The 26972-nt window shown below is 36.5% G+C and overlaps 1 protein-coding gene across 5 annotated transcripts in view; it reads right to left on the reverse strand.

The window, feature by feature from the left end:
• The window catches only part of LOC107313570 (bifunctional heparan sulfate N-deacetylase/N-sulfotransferase 3), a 66565-nt gene that overhangs the window by 9324 nt on the left and 30269 nt on the right, over positions 1-26972 (reverse strand). For 4 of the 5 annotated variants that reach the window (XM_085546942.1, XM_015861923.3, XM_015861924.3 and 1 more), the window contains exons 4-10: positions 25072-25226; positions 21346-21531; positions 17245-17373; positions 6828-7010; positions 4716-4812; positions 3774-3897; positions 683-857 (exon numbers count right to left, since the gene is read on the reverse strand). In XM_085546942.1, the coding sequence (XP_085403068.1) occupies positions 683-857; positions 3774-3897; positions 4716-4812; positions 6828-7010; positions 17245-17373; positions 21346-21531; positions 25072-25226 (1049 nt within the window). The remainder of the gene's footprint in view (positions 1-682; positions 858-3773; positions 3898-4715; positions 4813-6827; positions 7011-17244; positions 17374-21345; positions 21532-25071; positions 25227-26972) is intronic. The other variant, XR_014945904.1, reaches the window with a different exon arrangement.

Consider the following 26972-nt stretch of genomic DNA (forward strand, 5'->3'; position numbering starts at 1 on the left):
TCCATGTTCTTATGAACTCCACTAAATACTTACCATTGCTTTGTATAAATATTCCAAATTACAATTGGGAAATCTTATCTTTATGATCTGCAAAATACTCCTTCAGCGTTAGCATGGCTTCCTCCAGTATTATAACAAAAAAAAGAAATTTCAGTGCTTGAGTACTATGAAACAGTAAGATAAAGTGTTGTAATAATGTTTTCCAAAGAAGCACTCAGTGCTGATAGTGATTTAAATTTGAGGTCCTACTTTTCATTGCAGTTCAGCCACTTTTTCTTCACTGATTTTTATTTTAAACAGGTGTTTACAAAACAAGATCCCGGGCATACACAAGTCTTATATTTTGAACACACAACAAATAAATACATGGATAAACTAATATAGCTGTGTGTTGATTACAAACATTAATCACGTAAGAAAGCACTCTTACATGTTTATACTACAGGCAGACTCTTGAAAATGCAATTTCTGGTACTTAAACATTTAGATTTTCTATTCAGATGTTTGTGGACACGTACCTCAGCTCATTGTAAATGATATATGGAGCATGGACTGACCATAAAAGCTTGTATTATCCAAACTCATTATATATATGCAGACTAAAGGAAATACAGAGTATTCAAGGTTGAAACCTGACATATTTATTTGACTTGTGCCTGCCCATGTTCCTTAATACACGTACCTGATACCAGGAATATGCCCGATCAGATGGGTCGATGAGGATGGTGATGATCTTGGCCTTGGGAATGAGGGAAGCAGCTCGCTTAGGAGCTTCCTCAGAATGAAAATAGTTGGCACTTTTCTCAAAGAGGAAGTCAGTGGTGACATTGGAAGGAGTAGGGAAGAAATCCATGTACCTAGAAAAGGAGCATCATTTTCAGAATTACTTGGAAGCCACAGAAAAGTTGACAAATCCATTAAGTGTACTTTATTCTACAACAAAATAATGGCCTAATGGCTATAAAAAAGCACCAAGAAGCCTACATTGTATTTTGATCGTATTTTTCGTGCTACAAACACTCATCTTCTCACTACACATAACTGCATTTGCAGCTATATTTTTCTAACTGGAAGAAAACATTACAACATTCATGTATCTTTTTCAAATTAGTGAATTCTCACTTTTCAGTAAGGACAAATTCCTATAAATGTCAAAAGCAAAACAGTGAGTATTCTGAATTTTATCCTTTGCAGACACTAATTACAGTGCAAGAGCATAACAAAAAAGATACTCAGTATCAAAACTGCTTTTACTAAAAAACACAATAGAGCTTCTTATTGTGGGTGAAAATCCACTAAAAATCCACCACAGCTTCAGCAGGTAAATCACTTTTAAACAGTGACAGCATCTTTCTCTCAATCACATTTTTGTGAAAAAATGGGCTGTATTCTTTTTAGTTTTCTTTGTGAGAAAAGGTTTTGCCAATCATTTTGGTTTGTCACATACAGATTTTATTTTATTGTTGGGGAAAAGAAGTGGGAAATGTTCATCTTAATGTTTTCATATCCGGGCATCCTGGTCTGGTGGTTGGCGACCCTGCACATAGCAGGGGGTTGAAAGTAGATGATCATTGTGGTCCTTTTCAACTCAGGCCATTCTATGATTCTAAGTTTCCAGTGCTCAGACCTTGTTCTGCTCATAGGACTGAACTATTTTTAATACAAATTATAGAATCTTGGCTTTGAAATTGTGACCACTGCAGGCTCAGTGAGAAAACTTGATAGGATGGAACTGACTGATGCACAAGCAATTTTCCTCAGGACACAGACATAACAAGCATTTCATCAAGGCACATGTATTGTTAGTGCACAGGCACTGATTACAAGGTACTTCAAGAGAAGGAAGGATATGACCGGGGTTTAATGAAACCAAACTCTGTGATACTTGATTCTGAGAAGCTAATTCTTATGAGTGAATTTTCTTGTCTTCTTCACTGGCAAAGACGAGAAGGTTTTAGATGAACTTGTAGAAAAAAATCTGTAACGAGGTTTACATAAGGAAATGCACAACTAGTCTATTTGAACTTCTCTGTATAAAGAACAGAATGGCCAGTTCTCCTCTTACTGTTCTACCATCTCTATGGGGACCCTGCAATGTACACTACTACTTCTTTTAAGTGTTGAGGTTGCCAAGGTCCTGACATCTGAAAGAATGTCTTAGCTTAGCTTTGTCAAAATGACAAAGACTCAATCAGTCAGCTCTGGCAAAAAGCTACACCTTCATCACCATAAAATAAATTGAACTCGTTGTTACATGCAAATATTCTTGCCATGAAGGAATCCTAACTAATTAATGGACTAATGAGGAGAGACCTTGTATTTAATTAACATTTGGTAAGCTCATTACGTTCCAGCATTAAAATATTCTATCGGACTGAAGGTCTGAGAAATCTGTACAGCACACAGAATGCAAATCTAAGAGTTAAACAACTACATCGTAGGGCAGCTCTGAGTACTGAATATTGATCTGAAAAGCTGGCAAGGGTGAGTGGGGCATGTAGCACAGATATACAATAGCCAAATGTATGCTTTCCAGAGAGACCTGATAAAATTATATACTTGGTCTATGAAATTGACCACTGAGAGCCTAACACACTGTTGCAGTAGTTAGATGAAGGTAATTTGGCACATGTCTATCAGACACACCATATCTGCATGTTAGGGAAGGTATTAAAACAGGAGGGTGAGAAGCAGCAAAGTGGCCTTCCTGCCACATGAAAACGATGACTTTGTGGAAGAACAGTCTCACTGCCTCCATCAGCACTATACACTATGCCCTGTTTGCTTGCCATCTTCCCTGACTTCAAAAAGCTTAATAGCAAAGATTCAGCTCTCTAATTTCCAGTTGAGCCAGTATCTCTCAGTTGGTAATAAATGGGTGACTCACTACATTTTCTGGAAGAAACTGCTGCATCAATTTAACTCTGCAAAAACTAAGTGACTTAAAAAGAAATTGGATCTAACATATCTGCTCTAAGACCATACAACAGTGCTAACTCTGTTAATTTTATGGATGAATACAAAGTCAAAGGCAATAAAACTACTTTCCCTTAGACTGGAGAAAAAAGAGAAACAATAATATTTTACTGGTGCTCCCCCACAACTATAGGATGTTACTGCTATTCATCTGGTAGTGTTTTGCACTGTAGCACAAAAAATCAAGGATGACCTTCTGGGTGTAGATACCTCTGGTGATTCCCTGGTAGTCAAAGTGAACATGGCAGCAGTGAAACATGCTCTTCTTTTTTTCGTACCACTTATGTACCCTACTGAGCCATTAACATTCTCCCAGTTACTAGATCCTTGAACAACATTCTGAGTCTTTCCTTCTCCCAAAATTACCTGATTGTTATTCCTAAATTGCACTTAAAAAAAACCCAACAATATATATTTTTCCTCCATATATTCAACTAACAAACATCTCTGTCTCAACTTCAGAGGTAAGTGAAATAAAAAATAAGGTCTATGTCATAGAAATAATTACAATTTAGCTATAAAAACTCAGAGAATTAAGAAATACATATTTTATTACTCTTTTTGCATATATTAATATCTGGATATTAACAAGAGAGCCTCAGTAAAATTACTGCATTTATGATATGCAGCATGATTACTATTCATCTGCATTTACTTAACATTCTAAAAAGACACTAAAGGTTATTTTTTTTCTATCTCACTCTTCATATGAACAGTTAACATTACCAACAGCAATGTCATTTTTGCATTGTTCACAATATATAAACTTTTATATTTATACTAATAACCCATCTTACCAATCAATCCCCCTGTGGTAGTTATTTCTATTAAAGAACTGTACCTCCTCAAAGGTTTTTGGGCTGGGGGAGTTACTAATGATGGAAGGGTGCATGACCAGGAACAAATACAAGGCGGTGGTACCTACAAATAGGACAAAAGCCTAAGATTAATATATACATACACACATATTTTATGGGTCATACCCTCAAGTGGACTAAACTAGCTTTATTATTTTTCACTTTAGTGAAGGAATGCTCATTTATGCCACTTCTGTCTTCAATGCTTTTAAATCAAAGATATTAAAGGAACTTTGAATAGCTAATACAGAGTAGAGTGACAATGCTCAAATTTGTTATTCACACTGCCAAAAACTGCCTTTTAAAATTGATGATTGTTACAAAAATAATTCAAAAGTCTTGTACTCAGTAGCTAACACAGACTGGTGATGAGAAGAAGCAAATATACAATCTTCTAATCACAAAGACGAAAATTAACCACAAAGTTAAATTATAAACTATCACAAACTTGCAATTCAAACTATACATTAGGAACTCCCTGACTTACATCAAATGCCATGAAACAGCAAGTTTCCCTAAGCATGGCAAAAGCAGCACAGCCAAAATCTTGCAGTTAAGAATCTTCCCCCCTTGAGAAATGGACGTTTTTCCTTCCCTCAGCTTTGACAAGACCTTGTCAAGTTTGTTGATTTATCATTGTGACTCATTTGATATAAAGCTTAAAGAAATCTGACAGACACTGGAACACCGCACTCAGTTTAAAAATGTTTATGGTCTTTTATTGTAACTTACACTATTAAAACACATTTGAATGTCTGAAAATAAAAAATGCTATTAGATGATCACAGTCTCTACAGAGGACTCTGAGTAAAACGGGATTAATCAGTATAATTACTTGCATTTACACATAGCCTACCTTGCTGAAATAGGAAAGACTCTTACCAGTTTTCTGAGGTCCTACAACCAAGAATTTTGGTAATCGATCGCAGGTTTTTTCTTTAGACCAGATATCTCTGTGCCGTTTGTCATCACAGGGATTCTGAAGTAGAGAACAACAACAAAGAATTTTACTAGTAATCATATCAGATAAGGCTCTTAAATTCTGTTTATGTTGATTACCAATCTGCAAATGTTCTTACAAAAAAAATAAATTGATTTTCCTTATGAGTGAAAAAATGTTACATTTAAAAGAATTATTTCAATAATTCAGAAATATATTTCCATGTGTGACAAGACAAGAAACTTCTTTTTCTTTTCTTTTCTTTTCTTTTCTTTTCTTTTCTTTTCTTTTCTTTTCTTTTCTTTTCTTTTCTTTTCTTTTCTTTTCTTTTCTTTTCTTTCCTTTTCTTTTTTTCCCTCCGTGGAAACAGATACTTTCAAACAAGCATGTAGTCTCCAGAGAAATGTCAGTAAATTCAGGAGAATTATGCCAAAGACAAATCTGATCCAATGTACTCAAGATATAGGAATAGTTCAAAATTGATCAATCAGTTACATACAAATTAAGAAGACTAAAAATGTTAATGAATTCTCTAACTACTTTTCTTTTTCATTAACATAACAGGTATTAGCTGCAGTTTTTAAACTAAAAGAGAAAATTAATTATAGTTTAAGGATTTCCATTCACATATACATCTGCTGATCCCCTAGTTCAAATCAGTACAGAATACTGAGTCTGAAGCGAGTCCTGATAACAAATATTTATCATTTGCTATCTACTAGGGGGATTCAGCTTATATCTATTTTATGAATACTTCTTGCAAGTAATTTTTGAGACTGGTCTGCTGAGACAAAGAGGATTACCAAGGCTGAACAAAATAAAAAGGTAGCTATTCAAGTTTATGCAAATTACAGACATAAGACACCACTTCCAGTGTATGTTAGTCATTGTTGCCGGCAAATTTCTCTGCTATGTTATTGTAATTATTCAAGTCCTTTGGCTACAGGCTAATTTCCATTTTCTAAATTCATGTTCTCTTAACATTATGCAAAGATCTTGGCATTTTTTCCACTAGTTCAATGCGTTATTCAGTAACAGCATGAATTTCAGGCTTCACATTTAAGACCAAACTTGCAGTCTCACATTCAGATTCTTACTAAGTTGGCAATTCAATATCCAATGCTAGAAAACATTTAAATAAGCAAATATAAATGCATTTTAAAGTTTGATTTAGTAATACTTGCTCTCAAAATATTTTGAGTCATCTCAAAAAGCGTCACCACAGAATCCATGTAGTGACTTAGATTTCTGTGGTACTCAGACAGCCCACAAATTGATTGAACTGTCACTGAGTGGGTGGAAGCAGAACAACATTCCCAGTTCCCACAGTAATTTCTCTTTAGAGACTGTGCTCTTATCACTGGGTCACTGGCTGAAGAAACCATGTCAACTGCAATGCTAGCACAGGCTGCAGCTTTAGCACATTTCAACTTCCTGATACATTCAATTTGGTCACTCATGAGAAGTGGCCTAATGAAGAAGCACAACTGACAACATCAGTGTATTAAGTGCTGGTCAGGTTCTTGCTTGGGCACTTCTCAGCTTTCTGTGAATAACTTTCTACTGTATTTATGCTTGGTGAATCAATTTTTGTATTAAGGTAGCCATGGTCTTAGTGCTCTACACTCTTTTTGGATACACTCTTAACACATTTGGAATAAAGTTCATGTTGTTAATGGTCAATGGCTAAAGTATACACAGACATCTCTTTCAAATGCCTAATTTCTGCTAGTTACGAAAGAAGAAATAACATCAGCTACCTTTCCTGCATTTCCCACTATTCTACAAACAAGTCAAATCACAAATAAAATGAATCCAAGATAATCTTTACTATGTGTATTATTAGCACACATTACTTCTGCAACCTTTCTGTGGAGATTAAAGCAACTGGGAAAACTGCTTGGATTGAAACCCAGTATTTAAAAATACGGCTTTTATTCACAAGAAACTGAAACAAAGAAATTCAGAAACAACAAAAAAAAACAACATCAAGACAACTTTATTTTAAATTTTTATTATTATTTTTTAATCATTTCATCAGCAATTCTGCCTACCTGCCAGAGTGGGTCCTTTTGCTCAGGGAATAGCTCAAAGTACTTGCGAGCCAGTTGAACTGGAGGAAGAGTTTGCAGTTTCAGGTTTGTCCAGGTATGAACAAAGTTGGCCAGATTCACAAATGTATACAACCCCAAGCGGTCATTTCCATAATTAGATAAGTGTGTCATGAAGATGCTGATCTTTAAAATAAACACCAAGAAAGTTTGCATTGAGTCACTGTGTCACTAGATGGCAGTGCAATCACAGATAATATAAATCTACTTTGCATTCTGCTCTTATTTAGAACCTCATGTCTTTGATCACATCCATACAGATCTTACAATCTTTGCTCTTCATTGAGTAACATCCTTCTCCTCAAGTCAGCTCAGTGGAATCAGTGAAGAAAACCATGGGAGAGGCACCATGAGCTGTGTGTGAACTAGGAAATGCCACCCCAACCCTGGGGTTGTAGAATGTTCACATAATCTTTAAGTAAATTCACTTAATGGAGAACACAGGAAAAGTATTACCTGTAGGTTTACTTCATGTGAGATACATATACGTTAATATTAGAAAAGCAAATTCTGTTTTAGCGGAAGAATTACAGCAGTTTAATTCTTGCTGCTCCAACTGTAACAGGATATGTAACCCACCACTTCTACGAAGCTAGTCCTCAGACTCTGGGCAGATAGTTAAATCATATGCAGAAACAGAAATAGAAGCATGACCAAATACTTCCAAAGTGCATTAAATGTTCCCCCATCCAAGCAAAAAAGCACCAAGCATCCTTCACATCTCTGTCAATTGTAAGGCTGCTTCTAACACCGCACTGTGAAATTGTGACTTGGATAAATCCTCCAGTGCTGCAACATCAGCTTCAAATGCACACTAGCACTCAACATGGAACCAACGTTTGCCATCAGGTTTCTTTCCAGAAGGAGAGAAAAATAAATTGAATGCACATAAACTGTACTGCTGAGCAGAGCAGCAATACAGACTGTCAGAGTCTAAGGAACGACTGCGGACTGAAACCTCTGCTTTGAAAAATGATCTGGTTCTCAATTTTTACTGATGAGACGTGCTATTCTTACACTGAAATCTGTGATCTTTGGCTTCTCTAGGAGGTTTCTTTCTCCCTCCCCCTCTTTTTTTAAATAGGAAAGCTATCTCATGACATATTCTCCAAACTCGGTTCCATTAAAAAATAGAAACTCGACTCTTTTTATAAATAAAACTGCCAATGCCTTTAATGGCTTATTTCTATTTCAAGTGAGACTTGAAGTAACCACTTGAAAATGAAAAAAGCTCATCAAAACTTCAATTCTGAAGTCACTTCAAAAACTGAAGTAAATATTTTGTAAAGGAATTCCAGCCTTCAGTTTCAAAAGGAAAAAGAAAAATGAAAAATTAGAATCCGTGGCATGTTCTTCTGTTTTGGACTATTTTAATCACTGGCTTCTTGTGATAGAAAACTTTACAACTAATTTTCTTGTACACCTCCCTGTAATGCAGTGTATTACTTGCAGTGAATTATACTGTGGAAAAGATGTTCCATCAATAGTGTCATTTGGTGTCACCTCCTTGGCTAAAAAAGTAAACAGAGTATTTCATTTATTTTGTCTGACTTCAGTACAATTAGGAGACACATATTAGTCATTAGGACATAATCTTTCATTTCAGACAGCAGTGTCTTTGTGTGTGTGTGTGTGTGTGTGTGTGTTTTTTTTGTTTGTTTGGTTTTTTTTTGTTTTGTTTTTTTTTGTTTTGTTTTTTTTTTTGTGGTGTTAGTTTTTCTATTTATTTTTCCTCCCCTGAATACTCCCTTTTGGTAACAAATAATCAGCATTTTGCCAAATCTGCAACCTTCTTAAGATCCCCTTTTTATTTTAGTTCTTAAAGCAGGAACAGACCAGCCACTGGATTGTCATTCTCAACAAGGAAACAGAGTGGTTCTGTAAGAAAGGTTAACTTGCTTTCTTGACAACCTCTTTCTTTTCCACACGAGTTGACCTCTGACTTTTATCAAGTCAGTTCACCTCATGGCAGCTCCCTCCCTACATGCCAAAAACTTCAGCACTGCATTGAAAGAAAAAGCAAAAGAACTTGAAAAGATTCCTAGTTCGGGGAAAATATGAATTATTTTTTTTCCCTGAAGGGAATTAATTGTAATTTGAAGTATATTAGAAAGGAGGCTAAAAAATTGTTTGGATGCATCATAATAAATCATTTCCATCATACAAAGCTGTTACAAGGAAATGCAGAAATATCAGAGATTTTAGTTCCAATTATGCAGCCTTTTTTTACATCAAACAATTTATGGTTAATTGACAAAAAAAATGGAAGATCAAATGCTGTTTTAAAGCACTCACAACTACACCTTGCAAAGGTACTTCCATGCAGCATCAAAAACATAACAGATAACTGATTACCTTCCAAGAATATGAGAATAAATTTTTTCTCCTCCAGTTGATACTGTGCAAGCAAACTCCCAGCACAATCACTACCACTGTGCAGAATCAGCGAACAACAATCCTGTGCTCATAAAACAACCAAAGACTGCTGACTGTACTGGGTGTATGTGGCAAGGTCTTGGTAGCAGGGGACTACAGGGTTGACCTCACTGGGCAGAGCCCTGTAGCTGCCCCAGAGCCAGCTCTGGCTACGTTTCTCTGAGAATAGAACACTTCATATATCACACACTTTTACAGATAGTGGCTTAGTCTGTGATGCCAACTTACCAGACACTGCTGCTGTTTTCGGGGCACTCCTGGTGGCCTGATAACAACAGCTACATGGCCACGGCATCAGAGAGATGGACAAGCTTATCCATGTCTCCCCAGCTACAGGAGAATATGATAGCCAAGTACCATTTGATTGGGTTGCACCCTGGTGTGGGTCCCATTGCAAGAGATGCTGAGTTGCCAGATATTTCCTTGTACCAATTTGAGCAGAACTCAATTTATCATTTTGTAGGGCAACACAGATGCTGGAGACTTGTGTAATTGCCTTTCTATTTACAGGTGTGCAGTTTCACATTCAGACAAAACAAGGTAACTATTTTTTGCCTTCTGTATTGAGTTATGATACTTTGTTTCATGGTATCATATATCATATCCCAACTTTTATTCAAGCAAATTCCAAATAATGAGGATGATCACTTTTCCATGACAGCTAATGATCACTATACTACATTACTAAAGATTTACTCTCTTAAAACTACAGATTGGGAGATATAAAAGGAATCCTTTGAAGGCATCTCAGAAGGCTAGACTAGTAAAAACCACTATTTGTTCAATAATCTTGCACCCCTGGGCATCGCCATATAATATAAATAGAGCTTCATATATTTCTTTATTCCTTCTTCAAAAGAGAAGCAGCTGTGAATGGATTTATATTTACTCTAACAAGCATTTTAGCCTATCTTTCAGTTAGAAAGACCCCATTTGATTTTATTATTTTGATTCCCCTTTTAAAGCTATTTCTTTCCGGGCATCTCAGCATTTTCTTTATCTGAGTGCAAGAAGGATCATCCTTTTTAGCTGTTCCTCATAAACAAACTATCATCTTGGTTGCACTTCAATGCACTCTCCACGGGATTTAATATCTTTCATGAGGGGACTGAAATGGAATGCAGACAATATTTAAAATGATGGTTTGGGACTAAACCAGGCCTCTGGGCAGCAGCTCCTTTTTTTGTTCCCACCCATCTTCAGATCAGAGCAGCAGAGGCGCTCTCCTGCACTCTGCATTCTCACAGAGCCTGGCAGACAGCTGGATCCTTAGTTCCTTTCAGCTGCTTCTCAGCACTTCTGTATTCCTTCCTCAGAATGAAAGGGCAGAACACTATTTCTGTTTTGCTCTCCCCCTCATTATTATCCCTGATGATATTTGGGATTCTGGCTAGTACTGAAGAGATGCAGGGAAACAAGGACAATCATTCAGGAGGAACAGCCTTTATCTTTCTGAACATTCATTTTGTGTTTCATATTTCCTCACTACAACATTTCCCAATTAGAGGCAATAGCTTCTAGGTCAACAGACTGCAAGGAAGACTGGGATTGAGTTGCCACTATTAAATTACATATATCAAGAACAAAGAAAACAATAAATGCTTGACAATTTACACCAACCAACCAACAAAAATACACAAAGAATTATCCAGGTTGTAGCAACGGAAATTAGAATCACAGAATCTTTTGAGTTTGGAGGGACCCTTAAAGGCCTTTTAATGAAGTTAAACACAACAATTTAAAATGAAGTAAAAATAATGTCTAACAATTGGGTGATAATATAATAACTATGGGTAATAAAATAAAACAAACAAAAAAAACAAACAACTTTGCTAGGCACAAGAACAGATAGATTACCAATTTAGTATATTGTTGCTATTGTAGCTGCTGAACAAATATTTACAGGCCACAAGAGTATGCCTAACTCTCGGAACACCTATATTCCAATTAATTTGGCATTGTGTACACTCCGTTTGCAGTTCTGATACTGTCTCCATATTACTCTGAAGAACTTAGTTTCAGGTATTCAGAGACTCTGGAATATCAGGCTTTGCTCCATTAGACTCACAAAGTGATAGAATAAGAAATTAGATCACAGTCTGTGGTTGAACATATATTATTAATTGGTTGAAACATATTCCCTTAAGATCTGTATGCTGCCAGAAAAGCCGTGTTCAATTCCACAACATAAATATTCCAGCTTGCATATCACTACTTGCTCCTAGGCTATACTGCTAGTTCTGCAGCTGCCACAGATCTACCCACTTGCAAAGACAGCAAGTAGGCTAGTTGAATTTGATTTACATAGCAGTACCTGCACTATAAATGTGATGGAGCCAGGGAAGATTTAGGAGATCAAACAAAATTACATATTTAGGGTAGTACTGAATTGTTGGTCTGACAGTCAGGAAACTTGAATTTATTTCCAGCTTTTGCACAAAGTTGGGTGCTGTTTTATTTAGCATTCTCCAAAAACTGTGACTATGCTTGTGATGCAATTTCCTAGCTGGTACCAGAGTCTTATTTACAAGGCTGCTCAGGAGGCTCGCTTTACTAACAGCTGTAAAACACTTCTACCCAGCTTTTCATTTGAAAACTTTTTAGAAGGGCAAAGTTTTCTTCTTGCCTGCTGTTCTTCTACTGCTGGCACTACCTCTAGATAGCATGTCTATTTTTCAACCTTTTCTGGTGCCCATTAATTTGCTTCTATATTTTGTCCATATCACCCCCAAAAAGACCACTCAAGCTGCTATGGGCAGATTATGAAGCGCAGACAAAAGAATACTCATATTTTGCAGTCAACCAAAATGCCAAGCATAATTGACTTCCCTCACCTCCCCAGTTGATGGCAACTCCCCAAGCTCTTGTTGGAGCTCTCCAGAGTTACTGACACAGGAACAAAAGAACAGAGAAGAGGTGAAACTGTTGAGCAGAAGCTGCCTCCTTTTCAGTCTTTACTGCCTCTAAGTATGAAGATGTGGAAAGCTGGACAGATGGAAATGGAAAACTTGAGCCTGACTGCCTTTGCTTTTGTATTTTTCTCTAGTTCCAAAGGCTGGCTGTCGGTCTTGCTTAGGGTCACATTAAGATCCAGTAGGTTCTGCTGATGCTCATACAGACACTCTCATTTTCAGCTCTAAAGGAGATAACTTCTCCCTTGTTGCAAGTCAGTTAGCTTAATAACAGTTCTACTCACTGTAACTTGGGAGAGTTAGAAATTAAAGGAAAATAGTCAGAATGGAGTGCATATGAACATTACAATTATTTTAAGACCAATCAGGCATAGAACCTAAATCATGAAGTCTTTCAATCAATATGGCAGTAAATACATGGAGATCACACAGCTGGCTACATATTAGTTTCATTATTGGATAGTCAAACACTTCAAGACTTTCACCAGATTTCTCTCCATGGAGCATCATCCTGTTTTTTCAGATCATAGACACCCACTACTTTGTAAGAAAGTGCACATAAGTGCTGTGCAATTACTAAATTTTGTGTTATTTGTTTTTCTTGGAGGCAGAAAAGATATAGGAGATTTTTATGAAGCGTGATTTGCCTTACACATCCATCTGGTGGGACTGCAAAACTCCTGATTTTTATCTTCCATACTTAAATGAAACATATCCTGGCATATCTGGGACTACGTCATGAACACATTCTACAAATTTAAATCAGTACAGCTTAACTCATTGATTTTAATGGAAAATAAAAGGCATAAAATACTGTTTCAAACCACGTTCTCAGGGAATTTGGCCTTATATTACAAAAAACTGGGTTTACCAGATTATGTGGATTCTAGAATCAAAACATCCTCCATATGAGGATTTGAAAACTAAAGCAAATAGATTAACAAATTGTCTCTGGCAATAAAATCTGATGGACTAGTAGAAAGCAGATGAGAGAAACTGCATTTAACAGCATCAGCCTGCTTCTTAAGCTTTCTTTTCATTAGTGAAATGTTGCACTTAGAAAAACAATAAGCTAAGAAAAAACAAACAACAACCAAACCTTAAAAAAACCCCAACCAAGCAATGAAACTGGTAAGCTTGCCCTGCATATCGCCTGTCTTATGTTGAACAATGTCTACAGAAGCAGATGGCAGAAGATATGAATGAGGAAAGCACTACACATTCTACAGCAGAGATAAATGTGAAATGTAATCCTCTATGAAAGTCTTCCCTGTACTTAAGGGTAATATAAAGCATGAACACCTACATGGAATCTGTGTCTTATCAACTACTGCAGTCGCAAATATCCAACCAAATTCAATTCTGTGGTTCAAATTTAGGTTCTTAATGTGAAAAACAGTCTTATGGAGAAAGATCCTGATATGATTCTCAGTTAAATTATCACTATAATTTAATTGGCTGGTTTTCTTCTTCAGGATCTCTGAAGTGAGTTCACTGCCTAAGTTCTCCATGAAATTTCAGTGTTTTTTTAAAATGCCTTTTCAAATATAATAAGTACTGATCATTTGGAATTCCCTTCAAAGTGGAGTTTTTTAGATCTTTGTAGTCTTCTTCAGTCAACTGCTTCCAGTTTTACACATAAGATCAAGTCTGCAGAAGGTTCTTGATAGTCTTAGATTTCTACAGTGTCATAATACATATCTCCATATTATTTTCTCCCCTGTCCTTTCCACAAAATGGTAGTGTCTTGAAGAATAAGAAACATGGATATACCTATCTCACAAATAAGAATGGCAATGAGAAGAAAATGCTATGATCAATTAGTACATGTTCCAGAGAATACAAAAACGCACTGTTAACAACAAGCAAGTTATTTCAGACAACAGTGAACTCATTCTCCCATTGTCTGTGTAGGGCAGTGTAAGGTAACCCACCATTCACATGTCAATTGAGGTTGCTGGCCAGGCAGCATTTAGGAGAACAAGAGCTGTTCAATTTGTTTGTTCCTCTGTAGCCTCCATCAGCTGCAGCTATAGGTGAGTGGTCCTTTTACTTTGAACATTCTGTGATTGTCAAGTGTTGATCTGAGCTGCTCTAATAGCTAATCTCTAATTGCTGATCCAGTGGGAGTACACGTACATCATCAGGGAAAATGCTGGAATATGCAGTGCTGTCTTTAGTTGATTTCTGTCTGGTACATTTTAATTCTAAAGGACATTTAATGGAAATATGTTTTATTAATTAAAAACTCCACTGAATATTGCAGACAGAATCTGGAGTCACCGAAAATTCTAACAACTTCATCAAACAAAACACTTGCTGAATGTTTTAATACCAGTAAAGATTCTTCATTTATTTAAATATGCCAATTTAAATGTTGCAAAAGTCAGTTGGGATTTATTTGAGAATGATTCTGGTGCAGCTAATGCAAAATAAACAAACTGACAGAGACATAATCTTTTTTATAAGGGGATGCTGTATTTCACAAAACTAGCAGCAGGCTTGACTTACTCTGCGATATGCAGTTAAGCACAGCAAAGACAGAAGCCTGCTATTGTTTAGTTCAGTCTCCTTTTAATTGACAGGATAATCTCTTCTTGTGACTCTCTTAATATAGTTTCAATACCACTTAGAGGCAGTTCTACCTCTTTGCCAGCTGTCTCCACTGACATCCAGGTTCCTTCCTATAAGAAAGTTTACTAAAGCACTGAGAAGCTGGAGAAAAAACAACCTCGTGCTTTTACACACATCCATTCCTCTAAAAGTGCAATCCAGGTTTTCCTTGTAGCTTTGCCACAGACCTCCCTGGAAAAATCTGTGCAAGTCACACAATCCTCCTGGTAAGGCGTTATCTAACTGATAACATGAAACAATTAATACCTGTATACTAACAATACAGGGCTGCTGAAGGCCTTTTTTTTGTGTGTGTGTGTGTGCATGCAAAAAATCTTGTGCAAGATCCTGATATACTATGATCTTGTCTAAGGGCCACTGCAGTGAACAGGATCTTTAACAGAAGAAATGAATATTAAATATTATTCTAGAAGTAGATAACAAGGTTTAGTACTTTGTGTGGTGTTTTTTTTTAGCTTCATGGCACTTCAGCATTCTGAATGGGAATGGACATCATTTTACAGCCACTATCAGATCACAATTTAACAAGCACTGAAGGCTCATAAATACATACCAAATACATCTTTTAGTCCGCAAGATTTGCTACCAATTCTTATTAGATTAGATACCAATTTCCCACATTACCAGTAGAGATCATTTGCAGAGCAGGATTTCATTTGCACTCTGATGCTTTTCTTACCTGCAAGACCTCTGACTATAGAATGCCCTGAGAAAATGACAACGATACTGACTCTCATGTCAAAAAGCTCAGAGATTCACATATGGTTTGGTGCTTTTATTTTTAGGTTTATTCTGCAGTTTGTGATTGATTCGAGCATACTACAAGGAAGCAGAGCCTCTCATGTGAATAGCTGCCATTACAAGACTACACTGCACAGAAAATTGGAGTATTATTCTTAGGGGCATTTATTTCAATATAGAGTAGTACTCAGTTCCTAAAATAACACTCTAACAATTTATAATTTAGAAACTATTTTCACTTTCAATTAGTAATCCAAAATAAACCAGGAAATGTAACAAAGGTCTTTGTTAAGATTTGCATTTAATTTCTACCTATATTTTACATTAAAAAGAAGAAAAAATATTTATTTACTCTGTAGATGACACCGTAATGATTTCTAGTTAATGTTTCTTCTTCATAGGTTTTTCACCGGTAACAAAAAATGTTTAGAAAACATCTTCTAATAGAATTTTTGCATCCTCTGAAAGGTTGGATGTTTCATGTTAATTTCTTCAGAGAGCAACCCTGACAGTTTTAGGACTGTCAGTTTCATAGGACACGAAGGCCTATGAAATTCAATCTTCCATTTTATAATTTGACAAATGTATAAAACCCTGACATGTGAATAGGGGTACAAGTACAAAGTGGTACAAACACAAGTCCCACAAATAAAACATAAAACAACCAAAGATGCAAAACCTGATCTCCAACCTGGTTACCTGCCACACTAATGCTTACAACTTTACAAACTGTTCATATGCACATATATATATAAATCCCATCACATCATCTTTTCAAAGGCACTCCTTAAAAAGATCACAACAATTCATATCCAGCATATTGTGGTATGACATTCATTTATAGTTGCATTTAGGAAAAAAAACAACAACAACAAAAAAAAACTTCCCTTCTTTTAGCCTGCATTATATCAGGGATGTCATATTTCTCAGAAATATGTGATTGTACAGTCCACATAGCATTGCATAAATCAGAAAACCTTGTCTGAGAGGTCAGTTTTAATGCAACTGGCCTAATATGCCATTTTGAAGTACTGTACTGCACTACCCTACCAATATTCAGTAGTTTTATAGTTTGTTTATTCTATTAAATATAAATGAAAGGTTAAACAGACACATTAATTCAGTGTACTTATTGTGCAAGTAACTTATTGTGATCTTTTCATTGAAGCTTTTATAGAATAGCAACTGAACATTCTCAAAACAGGTTTAAGTGCCAGCACTTCTTGCTTGCAACTTTCTCAAACCAATGGGTGTTCTCAACATTCTGAGAGTTCTAAAGAGTGGGATAATGGATTTCACCTGAGGCACTTGTCTCACAGTAATACCAGTTCTTAATACTTCTCTTAAAAATTAAATTTCACAGCTCTTATTTCATGCAGAAGTAAAACAGAACAATAAATATTTCTACTACTATGTTACTAACAAAACAGTATTCAAAAACGTTGGGATTAATTTTGTATGACTAACAGAACATACACAATATTATATTTTAAATTCATTAACTGAAAAGGCAAAAGAGCTAACTCCGTGAGAAATCATTACTATATGGATATCAGCTCTGATTAGCCTTGAAGCACTTACTCAATTCTCATTTTACTAATTCTTTTTAAATAGGTTCAAAATGACATTGTACTCACAGGATTGAGAACCACCGTGAAGAACAACTCTCCACCTTGGATACTTTTGTCTAGTTCCTTTGGGCCTCCAGGATACTCTTTGTAGAAAATAGTGTGGGTGAATAAGCCACAAGTTTGCCTAGGAAGCACCTGAATTTAATTTAAAAAAAGCAACAAAAGATTCAAGAGAAATTCACAAACCAAAACTGTCCATACATTTCATGAGATAATAGCCAGAAAAGCAACACAACTGATCATGTTCCTTAGTGATAACTACTTTGTAGTTTTGGCATTGCAACATTGCCAAAAGTCAACAGTGATTTAGTTGAATCAATACACTGAGAGATGAATGGAGTTTACAAAAAGAAACAGTGGTTTTATTATGAGCTATGACATCCAAAAATTCATCATGTTTTCTCTGAAACTGGAGATTGATCTCAGTAGGCATGTCACAATTAAGCAGCTTCCTTATAATAACTGCATCCATATTTCCCACTCTTAATGTGTTTGAAGTCTGAACATCAAAGATTTCTAAAATTCTAAAAGAATTTGAAATGTAATCTGAAATACGTCAATCTATTTCTATTTATCAGTTCCACCTTTTATTTAAAAGATAGTTTTGCTATATTTTTAAATTACAATTTGAAATCATTTTCTTTTGCTCAGGTATCACCAACAATAGTAATTCCATGCTGATGTGATGAATCTTACTGATATTTTTCTTTCTTTCTTTCTTTGTTTTATGGATTTTATTCATATTGTAAGAAACAGTTTCTTTTCACTCAGCTGAGCTGGTTTTATAAGACCAGTTGCAACAAAATTAGCAGAAACAAAAGCATGTATTTTTAAAGACATGCAAAGAATGTATCTTTTGAATAAGGAAACCTAATAAGTGCACTTCCCAGTAGAATTTCTAAATATTTACTCTCAACCTAAGACAATAATTTGCTGCAGAATATTTCAATTACATCTATTTTTTTATGGAAATTCAACAGCTGAAGATTGATGATCATGTATAATTCTTAAACTGAGACTATCATCAAATCACAGTATCACAGAATCAGAGAATCGCAGAATTATCAAGGTTGGAAAAGACCTAGAAGATCATCTAGTCCAACCATTACCAATACTTCCCAGCTAAATCATATTCATCAACACCACATCCAAACGTTTCTTGAACACTCCCATGGTCGGTGACTCCACCACCTCCCTGGGCAGTGCATTCCAATGCCTGACTACCCTTTCCGAGAAGTAATACTTCCTAATGTTCAGCCTGAATCTCCCCTGGCGCAGCTTAAAACCATTCCCTCTAGTTCTATCACTGATTACATGAGAGAAGAGACCAACACTCAGCTCACTACAACCTCCATTCAGGAATTTATAGAGAGCAATAAGGTCTCCCCTGAGCCTCCTCTTCTCCAGGCTGAACAATCCTAGCTCCCTCAGCCTCTCCTCATAAGGCTTGTGCTCCAGACCCCTCACCAGCTTTGTAGCCCTCCTCTGAACATGTTCCAGGGCCTCAATGTCTTTCTTGCAGTGAGGGGCCCAAAACTTTTAGTTTTGGGCTAAAATTGTTTAGTCCAATTTAGAACATTTAGTAAATAATAGTTAAAACTTCTAAATTGTGCAGTTCTCTTACTTGACAGGTACTTGAGCTTTATAGATACTCTTTCTTTTGCATTTACATTTCTCAGCATCTTTTGATATTACACCAGATGCTGTGATCATAGTTTGTAAATTCTGTGTTGTCATAAAATGTATGGAATTCATGTTCTTGTTCCAAAATTGCATACACTTTTTAAAAAACTTTGGATTTCACTGATGAAATATCAGAACAATTCTTTATAGACACAGAGAATGAAGATATATTGGACAGGAAATACTTTGGCAAGTCTTACACAACAGATTTATTACTGGATATATTTATCACTATAAGTCTGCGCATGTAAACTATTAATGTGTTTGCCCTGGAGAACTGAAAGTCTGAGACTCCTAAACAGGTGGTTTTACACAACCATTCTCAGTAAATTGTGTTTGGCCCAATGTCCTTTTTCTTTGTGCTAAATGCATGTCAGTGTGTATCTTCAAATTCTATGTTTAACAATAATTTATGAAAGAGATTTCTGGAGATTCTCAGTCAATCAGTCTTACTCAAGTGCTCTACACCCTCTGAGCATAACCACAAACACTTTTTTTCCCCAACACACCATTAATGCTTTAAGGAGAATAAACTTTAGCTTAAATCTGTATGGTGTCAGTTTCTTTCTGGATATCTGCAGATCATTTCATCTATAATTCACCCCAAAATAGAACGGAACATTAAAACTTTGACATATTATTATTCCACTTAGAAAAGTGGTATCCATGGTAACTGGAGGACAATATCAGAATTAAAAGAGTAGCACAGCAACAGACTCGGGCTATGGCACAAGACCTTCCCAAACTGTGGCCATATCCAGAGGTATAGCATGGTACATACACAAGTATCTTGTTTACAAGTTTCCTACATGCTCCAAAAGAAAGTTACTCAAGCAGATATCATCAAGTATTTCTGCAAGTTGTTATGAAACAATCTGCAGATGATATTCTCTGAATTGGAAATAGTTTGTGTCTCAGTGACCCAAAGATATTAGCATAATGCCTTCCATGTTGGTATTCACGCTTTAGGCAAGTACTGCTGTCAGTAAACTACACTGTGAATTATGTAATACAGAAAACTTGTGTGATTTGATTTGTAGCTGTGTCAATTGTGCAGTTTCATAGCCTGATGGGGAACCTTCCTTCCCTTCACCTTGTAGGTATTTGCCCTGCATCCAGATTGACCACCTGGGCCCAAAGCCTAGCCGGGGGTTAAGTAACAGTGCAAAGCACAATTCACATTTCTGTGTGATAAAAAGCAAAATAAGGTCAACTGTGCATAGTTCAAATGGAAGAAAAAATATTCGTGCATAAAGATCCAATTCTCAGATGGAATAAACTGGCAAAATTATTCTGCAGTTAATGGTAGTGTGTAAATTTAAAACCTGCTAAAAATCTAACTAATTCTGTTAAAACATGCAAAGTTGACTACTTTCTTGAGACCTCTGAATCAGTATTTAACAGCAGAAACAGAACAGTTAACAGTCTGTTAACTGTTAACAGCAGGGTTCCTGGAAACCACCTTCTTTAGCAGTAGCATCATCAGCAAAAGACCGATTTTAATTAACAGGATACTGTCAAACATAACTTGCAACTTACGCAAAACAATACGTGTTTTATGTGTTACAGTGAGAACTTCCAGGGTATGCTTTTTCCACATGGGAATAAAGAATTTGTAAAATGCAAGCACAAGGTCTTGCACATGGGTCAGGGCAATCCCAAGCACAAATATACATTGGGCAGAAGTTGTGTGGTAGCAGCCCTGAGGAGATGGATTTGGGGGTTTCCATTGATGAAAGACTCAATATGAGACAGCAGTGTGCCCCTGCAGCCCAGAAGGCCAACTGTATCCCGGGTTGCATCAAGCAAAGCATGACCTGTAAGTCGAGGGAGGTGATTCTGCCCATGCTCTGCTATTGTGAGGCCCCACCTGGAGGGGGGGGGAACCAGATCAGGGGCCCCCAACACAAGAGGGACATCAAACCATCGGAGTGGGTCCAGAGGAGGGGCACAAAGATGATCAGAGGGCTGGAGCACCTTCCCTGTGGGGACAGGCTGAGAGAGCTGGGTTCTTCATCCTGGAGAAGAGAAGGTGCTGGGGGGAAATTACAGTGGCCATCCAGTACTTGAATGGGAACCTACAGGAAAGTTGACAAGGGACTTTTCATAAGGGCATGTAGTAACAAGATGAGGTAAAATGGCTTTAAACTGGAAGCGAGTAAATTTAGACTAGGTATCAGAAAGAAATTATTTACTGTGAGCGTGATGAGACACTGGAACAGGTTGCCCAGAGAAGTTGAGAATGTCCCCACCCTGAAGGCATTCAACACCAAGCTGCACAGAGCTTTGAATAACCTGGTCTAGTGGAGGTGTTCCTGCTTTCAGCAGGGGGCTTTGGAACTAGATGATCTTAGGGGTCCCTTCCAATCCAAACCACTGTATGATACTAGGAATGGTGGTAATATGATCAGAAATATAACTCACCATTATATTTTTGTGGATGAAGCCTCGTCTATACCTTGCAGGCTTCAGATGTGGGTATTCTTCTGTGCTAGTAACTCTGATATTCCAGACCTTTTTCCAGGCATCATAAAGTTGAACATGCACTGGATATACTCCAGAATGGTGAGGAGCCACTGCATAGCCCATATCAGTTGGAATACCATGTTCCTAAAATAGAACAACAGAATAACTGCTTTCAAAAAAAATTAGAAACAGTATTTTGGCATTTCACTAATCCTTTGTGAGAGATTGAGAATAGGTCTGAAATATACAATAATTGTGACATTACAATATGTTTTGGTATCTAACAGTGATGGAAGGCAGCATGGTGAAGATGAAACACAGGATTTTGAAACTTAAGACTTGAATACGCATTTTTACATGGAGGCAAGAGTGATATAAAAACATTCTATGCTGATTTCTATAACCAGTGCATTAAACACTTCTGAATTCTTTCAAGTTCTGACAAGGAATTTGCTCACAAACTAAGTATTGAGAGAGAAAAGCACTGGCACATACACAACAAAATGGCATTTGGCACTTACAATTAAAAAACCCCATGATTTTCACTGTATGTCCCTACACAATTACTTAGTTGAATTTCACAAAAGATCATCCTATTTCCCCTCTAGTCTGCTAGCAGCATAAAATCATATTCAAAAAACAACCATTTTAGTGTCATCTAAATAAAAACTGTGATGTGTAAAACTGAAGATAATAAGCAGATATTCTAGAATAACACCTTTTGTAGTATATCTGTCATTTTTGCAGACTTCTTTCATTTAACTGACCTTGCAAGTATTCAAGTATTACTTTCTCTTGAGATTCAATGTATTTTCTTTCCAGCTTCTGGTTTCCAACGTACTCTAATGAATTTTGACACTTTTTCTATTTTCTTTCTAAAGAAGAGCACACAAGCACATATTTCTGCTTACCCATACAATGTTCTATAGCAATATTTTAAAAAACTGCCTTTGCAAACAAAACCTTTGAATTGTTTAAGAGTTGTATTTTTTATATATATAATTCGTACCATCATCTTCACTATATTTTCCATTTACTCTTCATGTGAAAAGATAAGAGGTAGGTGATACTTGGGTTCCTTCCTCTGAATAAAACAATTACTAAAGAATACAAAAAACTCTTAAGTCTTATCTCAAAGAAAAACGGGCCCATGACCTTAGAAAAATAATCTTCCTTCATCTTTTCCGGAGAGGTACTGCATGAAAGCTGATGTACTGGATGGACAGGAGAGCAAAGACAAGAAAAACAGGGTACACAGTTTAAAAAGTGGTGTGCTGAAAAACATGGGAATTGTCCCAGTTTTTACATAAGGGATTTAAAGTGAAAGGAAATTAGGTAGACAAGAAAGTAGTCTTTCTGACAAGAAATAAAAGCCTGAGCAGGAAGCACGTTCTGTAGGAAGTGCTCATGACACACTACGAGGATGCTGAACAGACCCCACACAACACAGCAATGAAAAAAAAAATGGAAAGAGACGTTATTCTTCTGCCCACATTGAAAAGTTCCTGTGCTACCTGAAGTACTGAATCTGCACAGCTTCATTTGTTTCCACAATCACATGTTCACAAATATTTGGTACGTAAGCCAAATGGCGTATAAACAACTCACTGCATGGAATACCACATTACAGCAATAAATGTAATATATAAAAAATGCTGCATGCTTCACTGCTGTCAAAGTAACCAGGTACAAACAGATACTGTAATTTAAAATACCCAAGAATTTTATACAGAAGCTGTGATATTTTTTACATCACATCTACTGCATCATCTGTGTTTCCAGTCACATAGTAGAAATCAATAGTGCTGCATGTGCTTGACACTGAAATCCAAACACACCCCTTCCTTCCAAATGCTGTAAGAGATTTTTATCTTATTTATTTATGTTTGCTTTGCTTTCCAGAACAGTGAATCTCTTGAATTTCACTGTAGCTTTCATTTCAGATATCCTTTTCCTTACATGTTCCTCAACCTAAATGGGTAGACTGTCCTTGAGTCACAAATACTGTTAGGTGCATAGAGGGTGAAAAGCACGAGTTTTTGTACCCCTAGGTGTTTGTATGTTCACACACAAATGAAGATGCACCTACACATTCTTAATGTTTATTATTTGTGCTAAGCTTAAATAGTCAAGATTCAATATTATATGTATCTAAGTAAGATTTGATAGCTTTACTAACAGCTCAAAACTAAGCTAATTCACAAAGAACAGCATTTGTTTCTGCTCCAGAAGAACATGAAAAACAAGAAAAAAAATGTTGAATATGCATGGGAAGAAAGCTATTGTTTTTTCACAGTATAATAGTGCGTTTAACATAGAGATATGGTTTAATCTCATTGGAGAACCCTCATTTTTTAATATTCAAAATACAGTTGTAATTACTAATTCCCTATGGCCATTTACAGCACGCTAGGAACACAAAATGGGACATAAGATTTTATCACCCTGAGGCTGGCATAGCTTTTGGAATTCTGATAAGGTCTCAGTGCTCCTCAGTAAGACCAAGGCACCACTACACTGATCATACCACACCCATGGTGCACATAACACGAGGCTCTGCAGCTAGAGTGTAGTATGCATAATGTGCCATTGTAGGAAAGAGTAAGATCTGGCTTTGGTTTTTAGTGCTTGGGAGATAAAAGAGTGGTGACATGATCTGTTACACAGCTTTATACTATTTAATTCCATCACAGATATTTAAATTCATCTTCCTTTTATCTTAATCTTTTCTACTTCACTTAAGCATGCATAAACATCAGGAAGAATAATCTTCACAGAACATGTAAGAAATTGTATTCTCTAATGTCTCAGTCTTCCTCGTTTAGCTCTAAATAAATGTCTGGATTTTAAGATTCCTTTTTCAAGTTTTACAATATGCAGAAATAAATAAGTAACCAATATCTTTTATTCTAATCATGAAATCTATCATATTTGATGTATTAGTAACTCATTGATTTCAGTCACTAATTCCCAAGTTGAGTATTTCACACACACTATGCACATTTAGTTTGATAAAGCATCAGCATTTTCAGCCTCTTTCAAATAAGGAGAATACTGATCTTTGTTATTAAATTCAATATACTTTAAGCAAATGAAACAAGTAGCAGGCTATTATGCAAAGCTTCAGACATGAAAAAAGTTTAATATAAAATTTCTCTATTTTAACAAACAAGTTGTGTTTTTAGACGTATTCTGACATAACACTTCTTTATGTCTTTACATTCAACCCGTCCAACAGTCTCCCACTGCTATTAGCCCTCAAACCCTATTATCTATGCTAAACACACACCTAAATACTAAAATTTCCATTGAAGTTTTCCAAGAGACCAGTGAAAACAGCTGAAAAGCATTTATGGCAGCAGATCTCAAGTACAGGCATTGTGCCATACTCTGCTTTTGTCTTCCAGACATCTGTTAGTTGTTTACACAGCTTCGTTGCTAAAACATACTAGAATGTTTCCAAATTTTATGTATTCTGTCCTGCTTCTCTTAAAGTGCATTAGTCAGGGCACGGTGGGAATGGTTGATACTCAGCACGCTCAGGTAGTTAGAACATAGACAGAGCAAGTTCATAGATATGTTAAGAATTCTCCAGCTCCTACCAGCACTGATTTTCCTAAAAAACCAGAAATAACGATTTTCTGAATACATAAACTCAATATAAAAAGCAAAAATAATACTCACTAAGGCAAATTTTTTGTTGAGGATCATCTGCTCCACCAGTGACGACTCATTGTGAAAGAGATGAGGCTGCATGTGACTCCACATATGGGGAAACCACCAAAACTCATCCACAGATCTCAACAGCAAATCATCACCTTCATCTTCCTCCTCGGTGCCTGAAAATAAATAAATAAATAAATAAATAAATAAATAAATGAATAAAATTAAAAAAATTAATCCTTGAAGTCTACATTACGATCTTACAAGTGTTGGAAGATATAAGATGGAAATGAGAAAAACAAAAATTGACTTTTCAAAGTATTAAGGTTTTAGAAAGTACACATATTCCTCTCCCTGGAGTAACCATATCCAGGTAAAAGATTAGGTGATCCATTTTCACAGCATACTGAATATACAGTATAGTACTGTCCTCATATTCATGTGCTGTATCAATAACATCAGAAGCTAAGAGACAGAAGTTGAGAAATTGCATACAAGAGTGTTTAGGATAAATGAAAATATTGCAACTCTTTATTAGTATTCCTTATCCAAATTAAATTTGTTACCTATGGTACGTGGAAATACTTTTTTTTCCAGCAGCCTTTTGAAAACATTTTGCATAACATAATAGTTTAATCTTCCTTCTAACTCTCACCATTACAGTTACAAACTGTTGAGAGGTTCGCAGAAACCTTCATCTTCAAATGTACCCAAAAGGATGCTGCAGCTCACTGAGTTATTTCTCAGTCTCTGAATCTTCCTTTTCAGGTGCTCTCCTCATCTGTTCCTAATGATGCAGTGCCCTGGAACAGACCCTGCAGCAATTTCTAATCACTGTGCTGATTAATAGGAATTGCCTGGGCAGCAGCATGTAACTGTATTGCTCTCCTACACCTCTCATGCTACAACTACATCAGTAAGTAAGATGGTGACAGGCCTGACCCTGAGCCATTTGGCCAATCTGATGCTCATAAATTCCAGTCAGCAAGAGAAGCAGCTGCATCCCAGCAACCTGCTGGGAAGAGGTTCTTCCTCTGCTCCCTCCTGGGGTGCACACAGGAGTGTGGGGCTGGCCTAGACTAAGAGCACTTCAGAGACTGTTCCCTTAACTCAACAGCAATGACCACTGCCTTTAGCAACATGTCTGCCCTTCAGCCCTAAATAATTTCCTAGCAGAGACTTAGCCTATGTCTCTGACAGCATTTCAGGGCTGGGAAATACCAGGGTCTAATGAGCTGACAGATCAGGACAGAAGCTCCTGAACCCCTGAGCCCAGATATTTAAGTCTAGTCCCAGTGCACTTCTATTCATAGGCTAGTCCTGTCAAAGACTGTCACATTTAAATAATTCCTTAATGGGTTACTTTATAAAGACTGCATGAACCAAACTTTGAAAAATTACAGCTTAACAATTTTCACTGTGTTCCTGCCTGCTGCTAGGACACTTATTCTTACTCCTTCCAAAAAAATCAAAACAATTTACAAATCCTTTTTCTCTCAGTATTTTGTAAATCTAACTCTTTTCCAGACTTTCAGCCTCTGTTTTCTCCATCGGTAAGGCCTTACTCTCACTAACCCTATCAACTTTCTCCTTTTTCCACCAAAAAACCTTGTCTGACGTTCCTTCATTGTTGAAAGTTCCTCTTTACCTCAGAAGGAACTAAAATAATAAATGAGGCAGACATATATAATGATGTTTTGATACCTGTAGTATCATTAGATTTTTTTACTCCATGTGAGACTAATTGGTTCTATGTCATGTTCACTTGCTACCAAGGAATGTAACAGGAGTGGTTAAGGGCTGTAAAATAGCCATGTCATGAAGAAAATCTTTCTTCAGGAAAAGAAGAAAGCCTCAGGAAGAGATGGGCTGTAACAAAGATAGGCTCATCTCATTGAGCTTACAGCTGGTAACTGGGTCAG

Source organism: Coturnix japonica, chromosome 4 (genome assembly GCF_054131305.1).
Source record: "Coturnix japonica strain WE chromosome 4, WE-NBRP24, whole genome shotgun sequence".
In the NCBI taxonomy this organism is placed as follows: domain Eukaryota; kingdom Metazoa; phylum Chordata; class Aves; order Galliformes; family Phasianidae; genus Coturnix; species Coturnix japonica.